Source organism: Lissotriton helveticus, chromosome 10 (genome assembly GCF_964261635.1).
Source record: "Lissotriton helveticus chromosome 10, aLisHel1.1, whole genome shotgun sequence".
Taxonomy (NCBI): Eukaryota; Metazoa; Chordata; class Amphibia; order Caudata; family Salamandridae; genus Lissotriton; species Lissotriton helveticus.
This window is the reverse complement of record NC_136071.1, coordinates 896,740,126-896,758,445: the sequence shown is the minus strand read 5'-3', so window position 1 is coordinate 896,758,445 and position 18,320 is coordinate 896,740,126. Positions and strand designations below refer to the sequence as shown.

The 18,320-nt window shown below is 42.0% G+C and overlaps 1 protein-coding gene across 1 annotated transcript in view; it reads left to right on the top strand.

The window, feature by feature from the left end:
* Positions 1 to 18,320, top strand: part of EGFR (epidermal growth factor receptor) — a 503,676-nt gene that overhangs the window by 420,625 nt on the left and 64,731 nt on the right. Inside the window, exons 16-17 of the mRNA XM_078663539.1 lie at positions 2,572 to 2,610; positions 17,237 to 17,378. Of these exons, the coding sequence (XP_078519665.1) occupies positions 2,572 to 2,610; positions 17,237 to 17,378 (181 nt within the window). The remainder of the gene's footprint in view (positions 1 to 2,571; positions 2,611 to 17,236; positions 17,379 to 18,320) is intronic.

The following is an 18,320-nucleotide window of genomic DNA, read 5'->3' as shown; positions in this document are numbered from 1 at the left end:
TTGTTCCTCCTTTTTGTCTTTCTTTTCCTCCCATGGAGCAGGATCAAGTACTGTATTGTTAGGCCTCGGTTGTTTATCTGTTTGTTTGGGGGACTATTTTTTCTTGGTTTCCTGCTCGTGATACTGTGTGCCTGTGTTCAGCTTTGGTGCCTGTAACTGGTTGTATTTTATTTTCTTTGGAATGCTGTTCAGCCAAGTTTCAGTGGATTGCATGAGGAATTGCAGCTGTTCGCAGAGTATTATGATATGGCACTCCGCAAGCACTTCCCTTCTTGAATGTTTTTGTTTTGCTTGGACTCCATGTCCAAATCAGTGTGCATTCTTATTTTCCAAATCATGAATTGCTTTCTAGGTTAAAAACAAACACTCTCGGTCAGCTTGTTGATTTTTCCTCACCCATCGGTGCTTTGATGTAAACAGGGCTGTAATTCTTATCTCGTAGCACAGGACCAAGCGCAGCCGAGTGCTCCTCCTCCAGAACAAAACAAGCTGGCAAGATCATAACTTCTCCTACAAGAATACTTTCACTTTGAAAAAAATATATATATATATCACAAATGTCACATGGGACTCACTTATGTAGAACTTTACGCTTCCATTCTGAAAGCCCTTAAGTGTTTCTTCAATCATTTGTGTTCCACAAATTAATACATGAATACATTAATGTAGGATGCCTGGCAATGAGAACACTCAATACAAGAATCTGGACTCCCAAATGAATGACACCATATATATATATTAGTTGCAACATTCAATATGTGCCAGCATCCAATATATTCAAGTGTGAGTGAATAAAATAGTGCAGTTGACGAAGTGCTCACATGTAAATACAAACAAAGCATATAATATACTGTAAAATTCCTAACTGTATCATTTTTTCACCCAAAATGCTTGGGCCATTTGGAAAAGTATGTCAACCTTTTGACCTCAAAGCCACTAGTGGGGTCTACCAGGGATTTCGTTGTCTAACACTCACATCTTCCACTTCTGTGTGGTAATCTACTTTTTTCTTAAAATCAGTCCAAAGATAAAAAAATCTTTATACACTAGTAAGTCTTTATATAAAAGCTAAGCATTAAAAATGCCACCAAATTTACACTTAGATATATCTGGTAAAAGTTATGGGCTGTGAAATGCATCAATCAATCTGGTATCTACAAGGCGTGGCTGGTAAGGGGTGATGTGATACAAATAATGCTTAAAATAAAAAGTAAAGTGAAAATAAGATTGAGACTGCTGAATTTACCTAATTAGGCACATGCTTAAGGTAAGCATAGTCTAGCTATCATACAGGTATACTCAATTAGGGCATAGATAAAGCTCTGCGGGGGAAGAGAGACCCAACAGGACTGTAAGATTGGTTTCTTTTCTATTTTTTAACCCTTTTGTGGTAGGGTTGGCTCTCATTGGGTAGTAAAGATTTTATATTTTTATGACTCAGAAAGGATAGAAGGTCCCCGTAAAGCAGCATGTCTTTTGTTCCTTGAGGTCTGGGGGAGATGGCACAGACGGCATTTAAAAAAAACTATATTGAGCTGGCCACAGCCCTTCTGCATTCAAGGTAATGGGGCCTGCTCATCCAGTAGTTTATTATTTATTTCCATAGTACAGCATCTATATAAAGGGAGAGTAGCAAACATTAAAATATATAGGTATTAGCTGAGGGCTGTTTGTTTATTAAGTCCATGGTAAACACCACGAAAATGCAAAAGCAGCTGGTAGTCTGGTAGGTATGGGTAAGGTAAGGTAAGTATTGCTCGTTATTTAAGTGTATTCTATGTATGGTCTGGCGTTCTCTACAGACATTTAAAAAAAGGTTTTCCCCGCCGTGCTATGGCCTACCATCCTTTGTTGGGCTTAAAAAAAATTACAAATCTCAACTGCCTCTAACAGGACTGAAAAAAGGAAACAATATGCAGTTCCATGCAGGTCTTGACTTTAACCCCAGGATTAGCGAAAAGTAAGCGTTGTTTTGGCTTAAAAATGTCATGGTTCATTTTCAATGCTTAATTTAAGAAGGTAGTTATTTTTTGAGGGCCAGCACTTACTTTTCTGCATCAAGCATTTACTGCGAGCAAAAGAAACACATGGGAAAGACGGAGGAAGAGAACGATGGAAAAGTGTCAAAAAGGGAGAATGTAGAACGCTGCAAAAGTGACCTGAAGGGGCAGGGAGGGCAGTAAATGCATTAAAGAGACCCGAAGTGCTCGCACATTTAGCGTGTTTCAGATGGGAGTTTTGGGGAGTTTTCCTTTATAAATTGAGCACTGTTCGTATTCCATGAATCAGAGGCTTCAAATTTGCAGAGGTGAAGTGGGCTCCCCTATATTCCAATCATCCAGTAATTTAGGTGTTTAGGAGTTCAGCCAAAGTAAATTTCTGGCACATAAGAACTTTAACTGGCTATGAAAGGAAATCATGTCTTAGCCTGTGGTAACAGCCCTTACTTTCCCAGTGTATTTTTCATGACATGACTGTGCACTATTCTAAATGCAGATGTTTCCTTGCCACCTATATGGACATTGAAATTGAAATAAAAGCAGTTCTGAAAGTGTTTGCATTTTTTTCTAGGTGCTCTGGACCGGGTTTGGAAGGCTGTCCGGATTCAGGGTAATTTGAACGTTTCTAAATTTGCAATGATTTGTTTTAGTAATACGTTTGTCTTTATTTAAATGTATATTATCATTCACACCTACTAAAAGCTTATAATAATTTTCAAATATACTCAGTCTTAATAAGATCTAACGACTTTGTGTATAGAATTGTCTGCAAATGAATCCAGACATTTGAGGCTATGTTGGCAGTTCTAATGCTATGCGTTCTACGGGTGAGCAAAATATGCTGAACTCTACATAGCAATATCAAATAGAAATACAATTTAGCCTCATGATCATCTACAAACCACATCCGGGTAGGTCTTTACCATGGGTTTTGACGTTGGAATCGAGCACATACAACAGATGAGGGTATTCCCAATTTCAATTAGGAAAGCCCCCTTTATTGATTCAGAAATTCCAACAGAACATATAATAATGTTCTAGTCCAAGACCGCAGTACCTTCTTTTTATGGACTGTAATGTGCAGTAGAATAGATTAAATCCAAATAACGACCACCTAAGTTTAAAGATGGTAGTGTATTGAGGCGCATGGATCACAAAAGGGTTTTCAGCTAGATTCAGATTATAAATACATATCCAAGCCTACCAAGTAATTTATGAAGTTTAATTGGTTGCCCCCCACCCCCCTCTTCCTGAATGTATTATGGCATTTATGCCTGAGCTACTATCGCAAAAAAACTCATCTTTTTTTAAAACTTCCATCAGGCTAGACTTGAGCAATGATAAGTTATGTCTCCTTACGGCTTTGACAACTTTCATGTTTTGTTATGTTTTTTTAATTTGTTTATTGATTGAATTAGAAATGGAAAACGAAGACACAAGAATCATCATACAATGATAACATGACTGATCTGTTGTGTACAAAAAATAACACACACATGATTCAGCACAGATTTGCTTGATCTAAAGCCTGGCTACCATGGTGCGTAAAATGAGAAGCGAAAGGAAGTAATGAGGGGGGTGCACTTCTAGAGGGTGGGGGGACACTCGGGTGAAATGGAACGGTCAGGATAAGAAGAGAGTGCTATGGGGGGGAGAGAAGGTTCCACAGGAGGATGCAGAAAAGAACTTCGTGGCCCAGGGTTGGGCACCCAGTCATCAGTCATCAGTCATCAGAAGAGGCTGCAAAATAAGCATCTATAGGTTTGCTGCTGAGGGAATGAAGAGAGTGGGGGGAGGGGGAAGGAATACTTGCAATTGCAGACACCATTACTGTGTCGGTCAAGTATCACCGATCATCCTGTAGGATGGCTGACCATATGAGAAGAAATGTGTTGGCTTTGTCTTGCTTATTGTAAATGAGTTTCTTGTAGGAGACGGTTTTATACATTTCTATGAGCCTTCCTCATGTGTGGGTGGCTGCAGGGAGCAGTAGTGGTGGACTATACAGGGCTTAGCTGCCATCAGTGCTGTGTTAAGCAACCTGTGTTTGTGGTGGGACAGGAGGGGGAATCCACCGTACCATGGGGCATAATCAGGTGGTGTGGCATCGAAGTGGAAATTCCTTTCATCCCACGCAACGTAGATCCTATCTCATCTCAGAGGGCACGTATGTCAGGACATGTTGTATGTGTGCAATATCGCAGTGTGCATGTCCACAGCACCAGCAGGTGAGGTAGGAGCCCTGTCGTAATGAGGTTTGTTGGCTTCCAGTGCCACTCCTGAAACATTTTAAACAGGCACAAGTTAATCCGAGCCTCTCTCGCTCCTTGGCTGAGATTGTCCAGAATCTTGTCTCAATCCTCTATCTCATATACCACCTGGAGTCGAGCTTGCAACCTGCCATGTAATTTCGATACATGCAGCTGGCAGTACAAGTGACAGATCAGGAGATTATATCGGCCGGACATCATGCCCTTAGATTGTCCCCAGGTGTTAAGATAAGCGAATACCAGAAAGGAAGGGATGTTCCAGAGCTGCATTCTTAGTCTACATGTGAGTCAACGGCGTAATTATCTGCATTTCCATTGTTGGTTGGGGTACAGACGGAATTCCTCTCGAAGTGTATAGAAGGATTTGAATGTCGCTTGAGATATCATTTGATTCAGGGTGAGGATCCCTACCTCACAACAAAGGCCCCAGTTGAGCATTTTCCTTCCGGCATGGATACTGGCATTGCACCATATTGGCACCTTATCATGGAGGTTAGCAGCCACAGAGAGAAGCCTATGGGCTTGTGTCCATGTTTTGGACAAGGCCTGGAATATTGGGTCTACTAAGCCTCCACAAGATCCGTTGTCTATGAGTTTACCAATGGCTAGTCATGTTCTCATCTGCCCCTAGATACATTTCTTAATTCCCTTGTCTACTTGTCTCAGTATCTTAAGAGGAGTTATCAATGGAGCATTCCCAGCTCAAAGTAAATTCTGGGAGGGTTACCATTTTCACCGCCTGTGACCTCACCCATAAAGAAAGGGTAAGTTAAGATCATTTCTCATTACGAGCCTTGTCCTCTCCAGGAGTGGTTCTAAGTTGTCCCCTACCATGCGTTCTAGTCCCTGGTTGACTTAGATTCCTAGGTACTTGTCAAGCGAGGGTTTCCACTGGAATGGATAGCCAAATATGGCAGCTCTGGTAGTCATTGTCGAGAGTGGCAGTGTTTCCCTCTTCCTCCAGTTAACCTTGCACCCGGATATCTCCGCCAAAGTGGAGAAAACATCCAGAAGCATTGGGATAGAGGTAGGGAGTGCAGAGAGCATGAGCAGAATGCCATCCACATATAGATAAGTGTTGATGGGCCTCCCTGGGTTGGGGATCCCTATTAACTGCTCCAATTGGTGCAGAGCAGCTGGAAGGTGTTCAATAGGTAAGAGGAAGAGTAAGGATGACAGCAGGTATTGCCGTGGCATCCCCCTGGAGACTGGAAAAGCGTCTGAAAGGAAGCCACCACTGTTGATCTGCAATGCGGACCTTCGAGATGAAGTCCACACCAAGGTCAAATTTCGGGGAACATTGAGAAGAGATAGCTGCATTCTATTCTGTTGAAGACCTGTCGAGCGATAGGACCAGTGCTTCTGCCAGCAGATCTTTAGCCAACTCAGGCATGAGCCAGTGTGCAAAGATGGTTATGGATGATCATCTGGGACAAACCCCACTTTGGTGTGGTGAACCAAAAAAGGGATTACCTGTTTAAGATGGGCCACCAGAATTAAGTCCAGTATCTTGATATCTCCATTGAGGAGGGAGATAGTCCGATAGCTGCTACAAAGGAGCCCTTCCTTCCCAGGCTTGGAGAGGACTGTAATAAGGGCCCTATTGGAGAGGGTCCAAGGGATCCCATTTGGTCAGCTTCTTTGATAATTTCATCTGGGAAATCTCCTACTTCCACCTTCGTTCATTTGTAGACCTCGTCCGGGAAGCCATCCTCTGCAGGGGCATTATGATAGGGGATCTTGGAGATGGCTTGGCCTATGTCCTTCTTGATGATTTCTCCCCAAAGCAGTGCCTACCTGTTACGTTGAGACTGGGTAAGTGAATTTTGCCAAAGAAAGCATCGGGTCCATGACCACTTCAGGGGTGTAGCGGTCCTGGTAGTAGTTTGGCCATTTCCACTTCCCTCTGCCGCAGTTACGCCACTATCAACCTGTCCGTCTTCGACCTATGCTCTGAGTGGCAGTATTTACATTTTTTGTAGTGCGTATTTTGCCTTGGAGGTGAAGAGTGTATTGAGATCCTGTGCGTTTTCTCAAGGCAGAGTTCTCTGCTGTACTGCCTTTGTTTATTGATTAGAGCAGGTTCTTTCAGCAACTGTCATCTGATGTTAGCCTTAACCGCCACCTATAGGGTTTGAGCCACTGACACTTTGTTGTGTTCACCGTAAGTGAGGACATAGGATTTAAGCAGGTCCTTTCCTGTGGGCTGGTTGAAGCGGGAAAGGTTGAGGCACCAGAGTTTATGGATTGCTGTTGCAAGTCTTAGGTCAGCCAACAAATGAATCAGTGAGTAATCTGATAGTGCTTCCACAAGTACAATAGTATCACTCTACATCGAAATCATTAGTTGGGAGGCGAGGAAGTAATCCAGCTTCGACCGAGTGCCATGTACCTTGAGATATCAGTATATTCTCTGTCTACTGGACAGAGGAGGCACCAAACATCAAGGAGGCCATGATCTGTGAGAATGTCGCCCATGAGGGCCCAATCTGCATTGTTAAATATGTCTATAGGGTTGGTGTGATCCAGTACTGCATTGCATGCTAAGTTCCCGTCTCTCCCATGAGCAGATGGGTGGCATCTCTCTGTCATCAAACAATTAAGACGCAGAAGAAACTGACATTTAGGCCCCATCTGTGCATATATTAAGCCTACACTGAGCACTGATGCCCCCCTTCAAGGGGTGTGTGGGGACCCAGGAGTCGAACCTTCAAGTTTTAAGTATGTCACTGGAGCAGCAGAGGCCCTTACATGCCATTTCCTATGGTTCTTTGCACTATTCAAAGTAAGTGCTAATTTCAGAAAACAGTTGAGTTTTATATTAATGGCAATGTGGCACTTTATTGGTGGTTTCACCTTTTATTATATTAGTCTTTAGAGATATATCAAAACATTGTATGTATCTAACATGATAATAGTTTGGTTTATGGTTCTTCAATGACTCTAAACAATTTTGACAGTAGTCAGATTATCAATTCATATTGGGAGCCGATTCTCCCCTCAATTTGATTCGCATTTCCTTTTTGTAAATTGGAGCAACAAACCAAATAGGAAAAAGTGATGTAAGCGTTAACGTTATGAATTATATGCATCTTCGTACATTTGAAAATATTAATCAGGGTGAGAGACAGAATGGAAATGCAGACATCCTTGGTGAAGTGTTATTGCAATACGCATGCACAGTATGGTATCAGAAGCAGTTAAATATCTTTAGAGGGACCAACTGACACACAAAAAGTAACCTCTGAAAGTGCAGGTCACAGACATTTGTTCTTGCAACTTCTAAGCATGGAACCTTTCCAAGTAGGGTGGATTTTCTCTGTTGAAAATGTAATGTTACGGGTGGGAGCATGGGTATCAGAGGAAAGGTGCCAGGGATGGCATTTTGAGATCACCTTTACCTTTACGGTGAGTCACCAACTTTTTCAATGTTTTCTCACACCCAATTTGCACATGCATGCCTGGTGCCAACAATACAATGGTAAGACTGCAAGCTAGGTTGGATAAATTCCTATATTTTGTTAGGGGGTTTTATCAAAGGGATTTCTTCACATGGAAAAATAATTTTCATGTGAGGAAAACATGTAAAAAAGGATAAGGTGCGATTCCAGGTATTCCTTTCGTAGCTTAGCCAGATTGTACCATTAATTTATCTACGGGACAAACTGTTGAATAAATGTGGGACCGATTCAGATGGTGTAAGGTTTATTGCATTGTTTCTAGGAAGATTCATGAATACTCTAAATAAAGTATTGTGAGGACTGTCCCAAGATAGGCTGGAACCATTTTTGCAGGCAGAGTAAAGCACAGACAAAGTTGGATACCACAAAGGATACATGATTTAGCAGCATGATTCTTTTGTGGAATTCAAATGCTGCGGATTTTTCCATCATTTAGGGAATGGGTCCAGAAAATCTTTCTTTTGTACATCTAACAATAGGTAAGGACACCCCCTTCATAATGTTAGATGAACGTCCGCGAACCCGAGTGAGTGGTCTCCATCTTTAGATTCTTTTTTTCTCCAATGGGTTGGTAAGCAATGGTCCACAGCACCGGATTGTACATGCCAAAGACCCGAGTGAATACACCAAGAAACACCAAAAAACCCACCAAAAGGACAACAAACGTTGTGTTTGCATTGAAGAATAGAATTGACAAAAGAGTGAAATCACTGAAGAAAGTCCCTGAATAGAATAGTTAGATTTTTCTGTTTGGACCATGTTGTCGGAGAATGGACAATCATGGTGATAATTAATTAGAAGCCCCTTTTAGCTTCAGAAGGGATGGAAAAAAAGTAATTTTAAGACTTGTACCACATGCCCTCATGAACTAGTACAGAAGTACAAGCCCAAGGTGTGCAATTTGTGCCTCAATCTCAACTGGAGCCCCAGGGGAAATGCAGGGAAAGGCCGTCCCCCACTCACATCATTTTCTACACTAATGACCTTCCCTTCCAACTTCTGTGGTCATAGACCCAAAATTAAATTCTGCTATTTTTATGTGTTGCTCATCAACCTTCTAGCTTTGTGTGCTGATCATAGTCACTGAATTTGGTGCTAAAACCAACTGCATGTATGTGCTTGTGTGTGACGCCCTCACTTAATCATACACCCTCAATCTACCCTTCTATCTGAAAAAAAGGGGGGGGGGTTGACAGTGCCTCATGGGAGCAACACCCAGGGGAGGATCTAGCAGGCTGGTACTCGCCTGGATCCTCACTTATCATCATCTGCTACTGTCAACCATGAAAGTAAAGGGGAATAACAATTGTGCAGTGAAAACAAAAAGTGCAGTTACTATTAGGTGACCCTCTATAGGTGTAATAGAACCCTAGAAATTCCAGTTCTATACTCCCTAGTCGTTTAAAAAGAACAGAGCTAAACTGGCAATTTTTTATTTATTCTCTGCTGTTTGCTCATTCTATTAAAACAAAGAACCAACATGTTTCATCACCTATATATATTACCAGTGATTTCATCAGGGTTTTGCCGGGTCAGCGTGAGTATTGCACTGCTGTATTCTCCCTTTATTGTACCTGCAGTGAAAAGAGGGCGAAAATACACACACACACATATATACAATGCATTCATTATCTCTCGGTTGGGTTGCATTTGAGAATAAAATCACAATTTACTCAAACTACAAACATCTCCACTTTTGAGACATTTGCCAGCGTTTAATTCTTCATACATTACCAGGTGGCCTTTTTTAATGAGCCTACCCGGCCCCCGTAGAAGAATCTGGTATACACCACAGTGCTGTTAGTGTATTCCGATATCCGCCTGCCGGTCGAATTTCTATAAAACAATGAAACAATATAGGGAGACAGGTCGGGTTATGTTGGACTGCTCATATATCCTCGTATTCCTATTAGTCCTCTCCCTGCTTTCTCATAACTGTATCCATGTCCGTAAGGCTGGTTCATACCTCCCGCTCTAACTCCTCTTCCTAATGCCGTTTGGCCATCTCTACACAAAACCCCGTGTTAAGGGCTTTGGAGGACGAAGGAAGGATTCTCTTTCACCCCTTCAGTTATCACCCCTCCTGGCTCTCGGCCTTCCCAGTCTAGTGGAAGCCGTCCCTGCGGGGCCCGTTAGCGGTCAGAAGATATCTCTTACCGGTATAAAGCTGCGGTCTGGCTTGCGCTCACCCCGTTGCACTACGGCGTTTCTCTGGCTGTTCCTTTTCAAACCGAAAAAAAGTTCCGGTCACATGGTACACGTCTGTGTGCCTACGTCGGTCAAACGTGCTCCCCGTGCCCTTGGCGTCGGTGGCGGCCATCTTTGAATGGTTCAACACACTGTTTGAAGGTAATTCCACACAATAAATACATGTCAGTATTCTTTATCGTTACTAATTATTTACGGGCAGGTGGTAGGCAGGAACAATTATTCATCATTAGGGTTTGTTACCAGGTTTGTTTCTTTTATCCTAGCATTTTAATGACCTGTCCTCCACGCATCAACTGTCTTAATCACAGGTATCTGATTTGCTGGTTCAGGGCCCTATATTGCTGATATCCTATTCCATTCTATGGAGTCATTAAGGCCCGTGTGGTCCGTGCCCTCCTCAAATATCCAACGTGCCTCTTTCTTATGTAGCCTGATGTTCATGTTGTGTGGATCACCTCTTACTGTCTCAATCACCACCCACCGAAGATCTCGGGGTTGGTGTTTGGATTCTTTAAAATGTTGAACCAGTTTAGTTGTCAATTTTGCCGCTTTCAGTGTGCTGAGATGTTCTTGAATTCTTATTTTTATTTTTCTACTCGTTAGTCCAATGTAGTGCATACCACATGGACACGTCAGTCTATAAATGACGTTACACGTGTTGCAGTTGCTAAAGTCGTTAAGGTGCCAGGTCTTGCCACTCGTTCGGGTAATGCATTTAGTCTTGGTGGTGAGTGCACAGATTGTACAGCCCCCACACGGATAATGGCCCGGAGGAATGTTAGAAACATCCTCCTTCATTTGTGGACGTGAGTGAACCAGCCGGTCCCTCAGACTGGATTATCGCTTAAAAGCAAATCTTGGTTGTGGCATGGTCATAGAGTTGGTATTCAAGATATGCCAATGTTTTCGCATTATCTGGCGAATCTGTGTTGAATGTGGTCCAAATGTGGTTATCACTGGGATACAATCATGTCGCTTTTTACTTTGTTGTTCTAGAAGAGCATCCCTTGGGGTGTTCAACGCTCGCTTCCTTGCCTGTTTGACAATTTTGTGTGGGTATGCTCTGGCCACTAGTTTGTTGGTTAACTCTTCCGTTTGCTCCATGTAGCTAGTTGTTGAAGAGCAATTCCTGCGATACCTCATGAATTGCCCCACCGGCAGATTGTCCCGCAGAGCCCTGGGATGGAATGACTCATAGTGTAACAGCGAGTTCTTGTCTGTCGGTTTTTGATGGACAGTTGTTACAAGTTTACCGCCGCTGGCTTGTATGTCCAAATCCAGATATGTCGCTTTTTGCCGATCCACAGTCCATGTAAATTTGAGGCATGGGTCCAGATTGTTCAGCCACTCAAGGAACCGATCCAGTGTCTCTGTAGATCCCCTCCAGATGCATAGGATGTCGTCTATATATCTCTTCCAGAGGACAATGTTCCCCTGGAAGAGATTCGATGCATGATGGATGTAGTTTGCCTCGAACTGCCCGACATAAGGGATGGAAAAAAAGTAATTTTAAGACTTGTACCACATGCCCTCATGAACTAGTACAGAAGTACAAGCCCAAGGTGTGCAATTTGTGCCTCCCTGAAGACCACCAGACAAAGGGATGCAGGGCATGCACAGAATTCCTAGAGAGAACCATTAAGTAAGGGAAGAGCAAAGGTGGACACAATATGCCATGGCACAGGCCAAGGAGCCCCTTAATGGCATAGGACTCTCCAGAGATGAGGGAATCGGTGAGGACAAGGAGTAGGTCATGGGAGACTTTGGGTTAGATCTCAAAGAAATTATGTACTCCGAACCACAGGGAGAAGACGTGCAGAAAAAGTCGCACAGGGATGGAGAAGTGCAGACAAAGCATACAACCTGAAAAACCGCAAGACTGAGGTGGGGCTGAGCCGAGAATTTTAGACTCAACAACACTAAAAGTAACCTTTATCTAGAAGCACAAGACAGATGAGGTGAAAACCAAGACAAGGGAACCTAACAGGTCATAATCCAAAGTTACTGCAGATGGCAACCCTTCACACCTCATCTAGAGGGGGCCAGCATGGAGGGAAGGTAAAGGCAAGGAAGAAAGATGTTTTTATTCTGAAAAGAAGGGAAGACCTGAAGCCTGATGCTAAACATCGTTGAAAGAAAGAAATGCAAGCCTGATGCTAGAATTGCAGCATTACTGCAGAGAAAGAAAAGGTTTGGTGAATCCCTCAGGAGTTTTTGAATACCAACAAAGCTGACTGGGGACCCAACCAAGACAGAGGTCTCCATTGCACCTTCAAGTGTAGGGATGCCAGTCACAAAGGCAGCCGTTGCAAGGTGGGTAACACAGACCATACTACATACAATACCAGTTTTCTCTTTTTCCTGGCTCCTGGTGCTACCCTCCTCCTGATGGGGCACGGAAGTCCAGATCTTCCCCCAACAGGTCCTCAAGGGGCATAAGGGGGCCATCATCACTGGCCCTGGAGAGACCCACTACTCCTGGGGTCAGCTAGAGAGACGTTTCTCAGTCCATTATGGCATCAGTAGGCTAGTCCGTCCAGCTCTCCATGGTGTTGCCATTGTCGCCTTCCAAAGTTTTGCTCTCCTTCATGCTCTGAGGTGGGACTTTTATGCTGAGTCCAGACTATAGGTGGGGGGACAGCCTTTTGTTTAACCCAAAAACTGATTCTGGTCAGTTTTCCCCTCTTCCCTGGGTTTGGCTCTGACCTGGCTAGTAAAACAAAAGGACGGTGTCAGGTCTCTTTGTTTTTGCTGAGGAAAGACCTTTTGAAGGGTAATTAGGGTGGAGACCAACTCTTCCACAGCCATTCATTCAGGAAGACTCACTCCCTTCACACCTAACACCCTTTGTGCATTGCATAACTCCATACACATTTTCCATTGGGAGATCCATCAGCAACCCAGGCAGCTAGAAACTCCCATAAACTTTAGGCTGAAAAAGCCATCTTTCCAAAAGTGGCATTTCTAAAAAGAAATTGTTTCAAATCCGACCTCACCATTAAAGAGGACTTTTAATTATAATTCAAAAGAGTGTAAAAAGTATGTTTTTAGCTGACACTAATCTGAATTTAGCATTCAATAAATGTAACAAGGTAGCCCAAAGACTCCCTTATGGCAGTAGCCAGCCTTGCTACAATGAAAATCGTTTTTAATGTTCTCCATTTCCTACTCTGAATATCTACAGCCTGCCTTTATGGTCAATAAGATCTACATATGAGTGACGTATTAATGTTTAAAAGGTGGGTTTAGGGCTGTCAGATGGGGTATTTTGATAGGTCACATTTGGAATTTAAAGCTGCCACAGGCAGGTTACCTGGGTACAGCTACCAGGCTGCACAAAACTGTAGTCTCTCACATGCAGCCTGTACTCAAACGCACATGCGTGTGACCACATATTTATGTGCAACTAGCCTAGTGCCCCTTATCCTAGGTGCATCACAGTGGCATCATCTTATAAGGCAGATACTAGCTCTAGACACGTACAATCCATTTTACCGTGGAATTTCTGGGAGTGAGACTCAGGTAATGAGACTCACCCACCATAAAGGTCCAATACTAGGTGATCAAAACATCTGGGCGTACTAAATGAGCGGGACCCATTTAAGCGAGCACTACATAATCAATACACAGAATGAGAATCACGAAAAGATTAATGCTATACAATGAAATGATTAATTACCTGTGGGTGTAGTTTTACAGCTTGAAGAGTCCTCTTGATTTACATCTAGCCCCTACTTCTCCCCAAAAGAGGTGAGTTTTAACAGTTTATGGAATTTCAGTAATAGGATAAGATTTGAAAACATAGTAGAAGACTGAACACTAAGGGGAAAAAAGAATATAAATATAGTGACCACGCAGTGGGTCTTGGGGGCATACATCTAACATCTGATGTCTTAGGGGGAAAAGTATACAGATTGATGCCCAAAAGACAAGAAAGGACTGTTCGAACTCAAAAATTAGAATAATGCACAGCATATGAGTCCAGAAAAGTATTCAAGCTGTAAAACTACCAGGCAAATAACCATTTCTTCGTGATACAAAGGTGGTGGCAGCTGTGGGAAATTCTCTACTTTGAACAGCAGATTACAATCTATTTGGTTTTTAAACACAGGATATGGTCTAGTGAACATTGAGATATAGGGTATGGAACTCAAAGGCAAGCCCCTCAGCAATGATAAAATGTTTCATCATATAAGGGAATAAGGAACTCACTTGTTGACTTGTGAGCATTACATACTAATATAAACCTAAACCTCAATATCTACCTCCACAATTCCATTCACCACTAAACAAATAAGCCCACTCAACTAAAAATGCTCAGCCTTCTGACATTCATCATCTCCTGGAGCTCCTAGTCTCCATTAATCTCTGAATACCCTGCCCGGTCTCCCTTCGAACTTTACCTTTTGAGCTGACCTACTGATATTTTTTCCCCTAAACCTACCGGTCTTCAGATAGATTGCCTGCCTTGTGGGCCAGGGCTACTATATTCTCTAGGTCTCTTTCCTATCCCAAAAACGTATGTAACATAAAATTAATATTTAACTCATCTTTCTTTCTGCTTCCAATTTAAGGACACCTAAAAACATTTGAGATGCCACATTTGATTTCACAGTTGGATAATGCCCAGCTGAAAAAGAAGGGGGCGCTATTAACTTCCCTAACTCTTATTGCAAAACGACATCACTTAACCTCTAACTTCCTTCAGGGCCCTGTTGCCTTCTGTTCTTAGCCTTTTCACTTTTTTGGGGTGGCATAGAGTAAACTAAGTGCCTCCAAAAGAAATTATGTTTGAATGGTTAGCTTTATTTAATAACTTTTTTTTACTTTATATCTTTGCTGTACAGGTAAATTGGTATACTTTGTGGAACAAAACAGGCTTAATATATTAGGGAACTATTGTCCTTCATGTCTGTAATAAAAAGTTCTCCAACTGGCCAACGCTAGAGATACTTCTCTATTTAAACACTCCCCTTTTTGAGCAAGTGTACATTTTGCTTCTGTACTCTGCCCAGTTAAATTTAGATTTTTCTTTACTTTGGCCACAATTTTTACTTTTCGCTTTAATGTTCTCACAAGTTCTTGTTGCACATCTTCTTCTTCCGACTGCTCATCCTAACTATAATTAGCCTCAGTAGCCTCTGGTATCAAGTCAATATTATAGAATCATCAGGATAAAACCTAATGAAGTAATAAATGCCTGTGTTGATCTCCGACATTGGCTAATATTTCTAGAGGTATTCAAATACCTTGTTCCACTGAATCTGGCTTTTGAATGGTGGTTTAATAGCTCTTGATTCACTGCTGACAATTGGAAATTGGCTTCCAGCATGCAAGAACAAGGCAAAGCAGTGACCCTTTGGGTGATGCTGACATCAGAAAGTACTGTTTTCTCCTGAAGCTCTAACAACACTCTGAAACACATATTAAAGCTCTCGTTTTGAGTGGCTTGGTACCAGAGGCCAGTAATATGGCTCTGGATATTACCAATACCAGAAGTTTCAGAAATACAAAGTTTCAGTATTACCAGGAGACCACAGGATAGTGTCCTATGGATCCCTATGAAATGGGGATAACATGTGGGCATTGATACTAATGCATCAATGACTCCAAGTAAACTACATGTATGTTTACTTGGCTTTACTGGTAATCCGATTACTTGACCAAGGACCTGGAGGACTGGTCCAAAGTAAAACATGCAGTAGTACTGGGAATGCAATTTCTGGTTAAGACAATAATGCACAACTTGTGATTCCTATTATCAACCCCATTCGGGAATTGCATGGGACTCATATTGAGGGCCTAAGTGTCTTTGGTTCTCAGACATGTTGTATCTGCACCATGAAATAAGATCCATATTTGAGATATTAGCAAAAAGTATATTAGATTCTTCTCATATTGGAAATTCTTTTGGTTTGATGCAATGTGACATCTTTTTGCAGAGCAAACCAACGTTGACATATTAATTGCCTTCAAAAAAGCAACTAACAAGGCTGTAAAATTTAAATCTTGGCTATTCAACAAGGCTGACCTCGCCCATAAATGGCACACATGGGTAGTTTTGTAATAATACACCATCTAGGGTAAACAGCCATATCTGAGCACATATTTGTCAGCGGCCTTAAAACACGCCTTGCTGCCCTTCCGTCTTCGTAAATTTCCTTCAGAGAACCTCATACCCACCTGGAAGTGGTCCTGACCAAAAAACCATTACACCATGTGGTTACAGCCAAGAAACCATGGTCCATATAATCTGTGTGTGACCTAGCCTTTAATCCCTCAGGAGAAAATTGTTCTGCCCAGCACTGAGGGCCCTCCAAATTGGGTCCTGTCTCTCCACAGTAATGACACTTTTGAACAGACACACATCCTGTTATCATGCCTGGTTCCTGCTTCAGGCAGCAAAGCAGCTCTCACAGTTAACACCCCATGTCCATAATTAAAATTGAGTTCTAACATTAGAACCAGCCTGGGCTTAACATCTAAAAAACTGCAATAAACAGCCCGAAGCCCAGCACTTTAGAACTCCAGTGAATGACGTCTAAGAATCTGAGACAAATTTTGTTTCCAGTCCCACTAGTTTAGGGTGCTGGAACCCTATTTATCAGACGCACTTTACCCGATAATAAACACATGTCACTTTACACATATTAATACGCTAAACAATGGATTTGGACTGTCATATTTTAAATTCACCTTTTGCTTTAATTGAAAATGTATGACAATCAATCAATCAATTAGTGATTTATAAAGCACGCTACTCACCAGTGAGTGTCTCAAGGCACTGGGTGGGGGGAGGGGGGTGCAGCTCCTGTTAAGTCAAAGAGCCAGGTTTTGAGGTTCTTCCTGAAGGTGTGGAGGGTGGGAGAGAGTCTGGTGTTGACAGGGAGCTCGTTCCAGGCCCAGGTTTTGATGTAGGAGAAAGCTCTTCTGCCTGCTCTGGATCTGCGGATGCGGGGTTATCTGCGAGGATGAGGTCTGCGTAGCGAAGCTTTCTCTTGGGTACGTGGAAGGAGACTCTCTCGTTGAGGTATTTGGGTCCGATGTTGTGTAGGGATTTGTTGACGTGGGTGAGTAGTTTGAATGTTACTCTCTTCTCAACGGGGAGCCATATGTGCCCTGATATGTGTACTCGGGGTTGACGGGTTTTAATTTGATCATTTGTTTTAATTTTTTTACAAATATTCAGATGTACATTGCAATGATTTTAATTAATTGGCAATGAAGAACATGACTTACTTACTTGCCATGTCACTGTAGACGGGTATTATAGAGGTTTATCTTTGTCTTCCAGATCAAGAATCCCATCCATTGCTGCTGGAGTGGTTGGAGGTATCCTGTGTGTGGTCATTATAGGCTTATGTGTTGGATTTTTCGTTCGCCGAGTCCGTATACAGAGGAAGCGCACTTTGCGGCGGTTACTCCATGAAAGAACGGTATGCTTTTTTTCATTTCAAATATTTATTTTTTTACTTGTCGCTTTTTTGCTATTGTATATTATGGTGTGGAGAAAATTCCTTTTCATTTTCTAGTCCAATTTTCTTTTCTTTTGTCTAATAATACAGGTACTTGGTAGGCTCAGTGATGGATGGTTGGAAAAAGTTCCTTTTTAAGTAATATAATGTTTTAAATGTATTCATATGTCAAATGGAGCATACAATTTCTGCAATCTATGTAACACACAGTTGCACAAGTTAAAACATTGCAGTTTTTGCTAACTTATTATTTGGGTATAGTCAATAGATATAATAAAAATGATATTCACAATGATATCTTTACACTGTAATAAGGGTCTCCTTTATTCGTTGCTGTTGCTTAACTCTATTTAGGCACTCAAGATGAAGTCCCCACAACAATGCCTATCAAAGAATATTCACCTGCAAGTATATTAACCAACAGCATAAAGTTTGGGTTAAACTTTTTTAAACTAAGCCCCCAGATGAAGCTTTGTAAGCGACTGCTGCTCTCAGTGATCATGGTCTAACGATAATAATGAACGCTTAAGAGGGCATTATCATTGACGTAACTGCCCTTTGCTTCTTTATGTACCTTGGCCTTCAATGAACTGGACATATTACTTGAGTTGCAGCCAATTATTTCATGATATTGCCCTCTGAAGCCTTGATAGTATAATACATGGGACCTGTACTCCCTGTATGAAAGCCCTTTTAATTTCCTTTTTTACAGAGAACTGGTGATGCATCTAGCATCCTGTAATAAAGACATGATGTGGCTGCTCAACTGTAATAGATTATTACAGTTGAGTTCTGATGTCACAATTCCTGCTGCATGCCAGAGCAGGAGCAACAGGAAGATGCAGGTCACCAAGCACAATTAAAGCTACAGTTTCAAAAATGAAACATGGCTTTTCCTTCTTA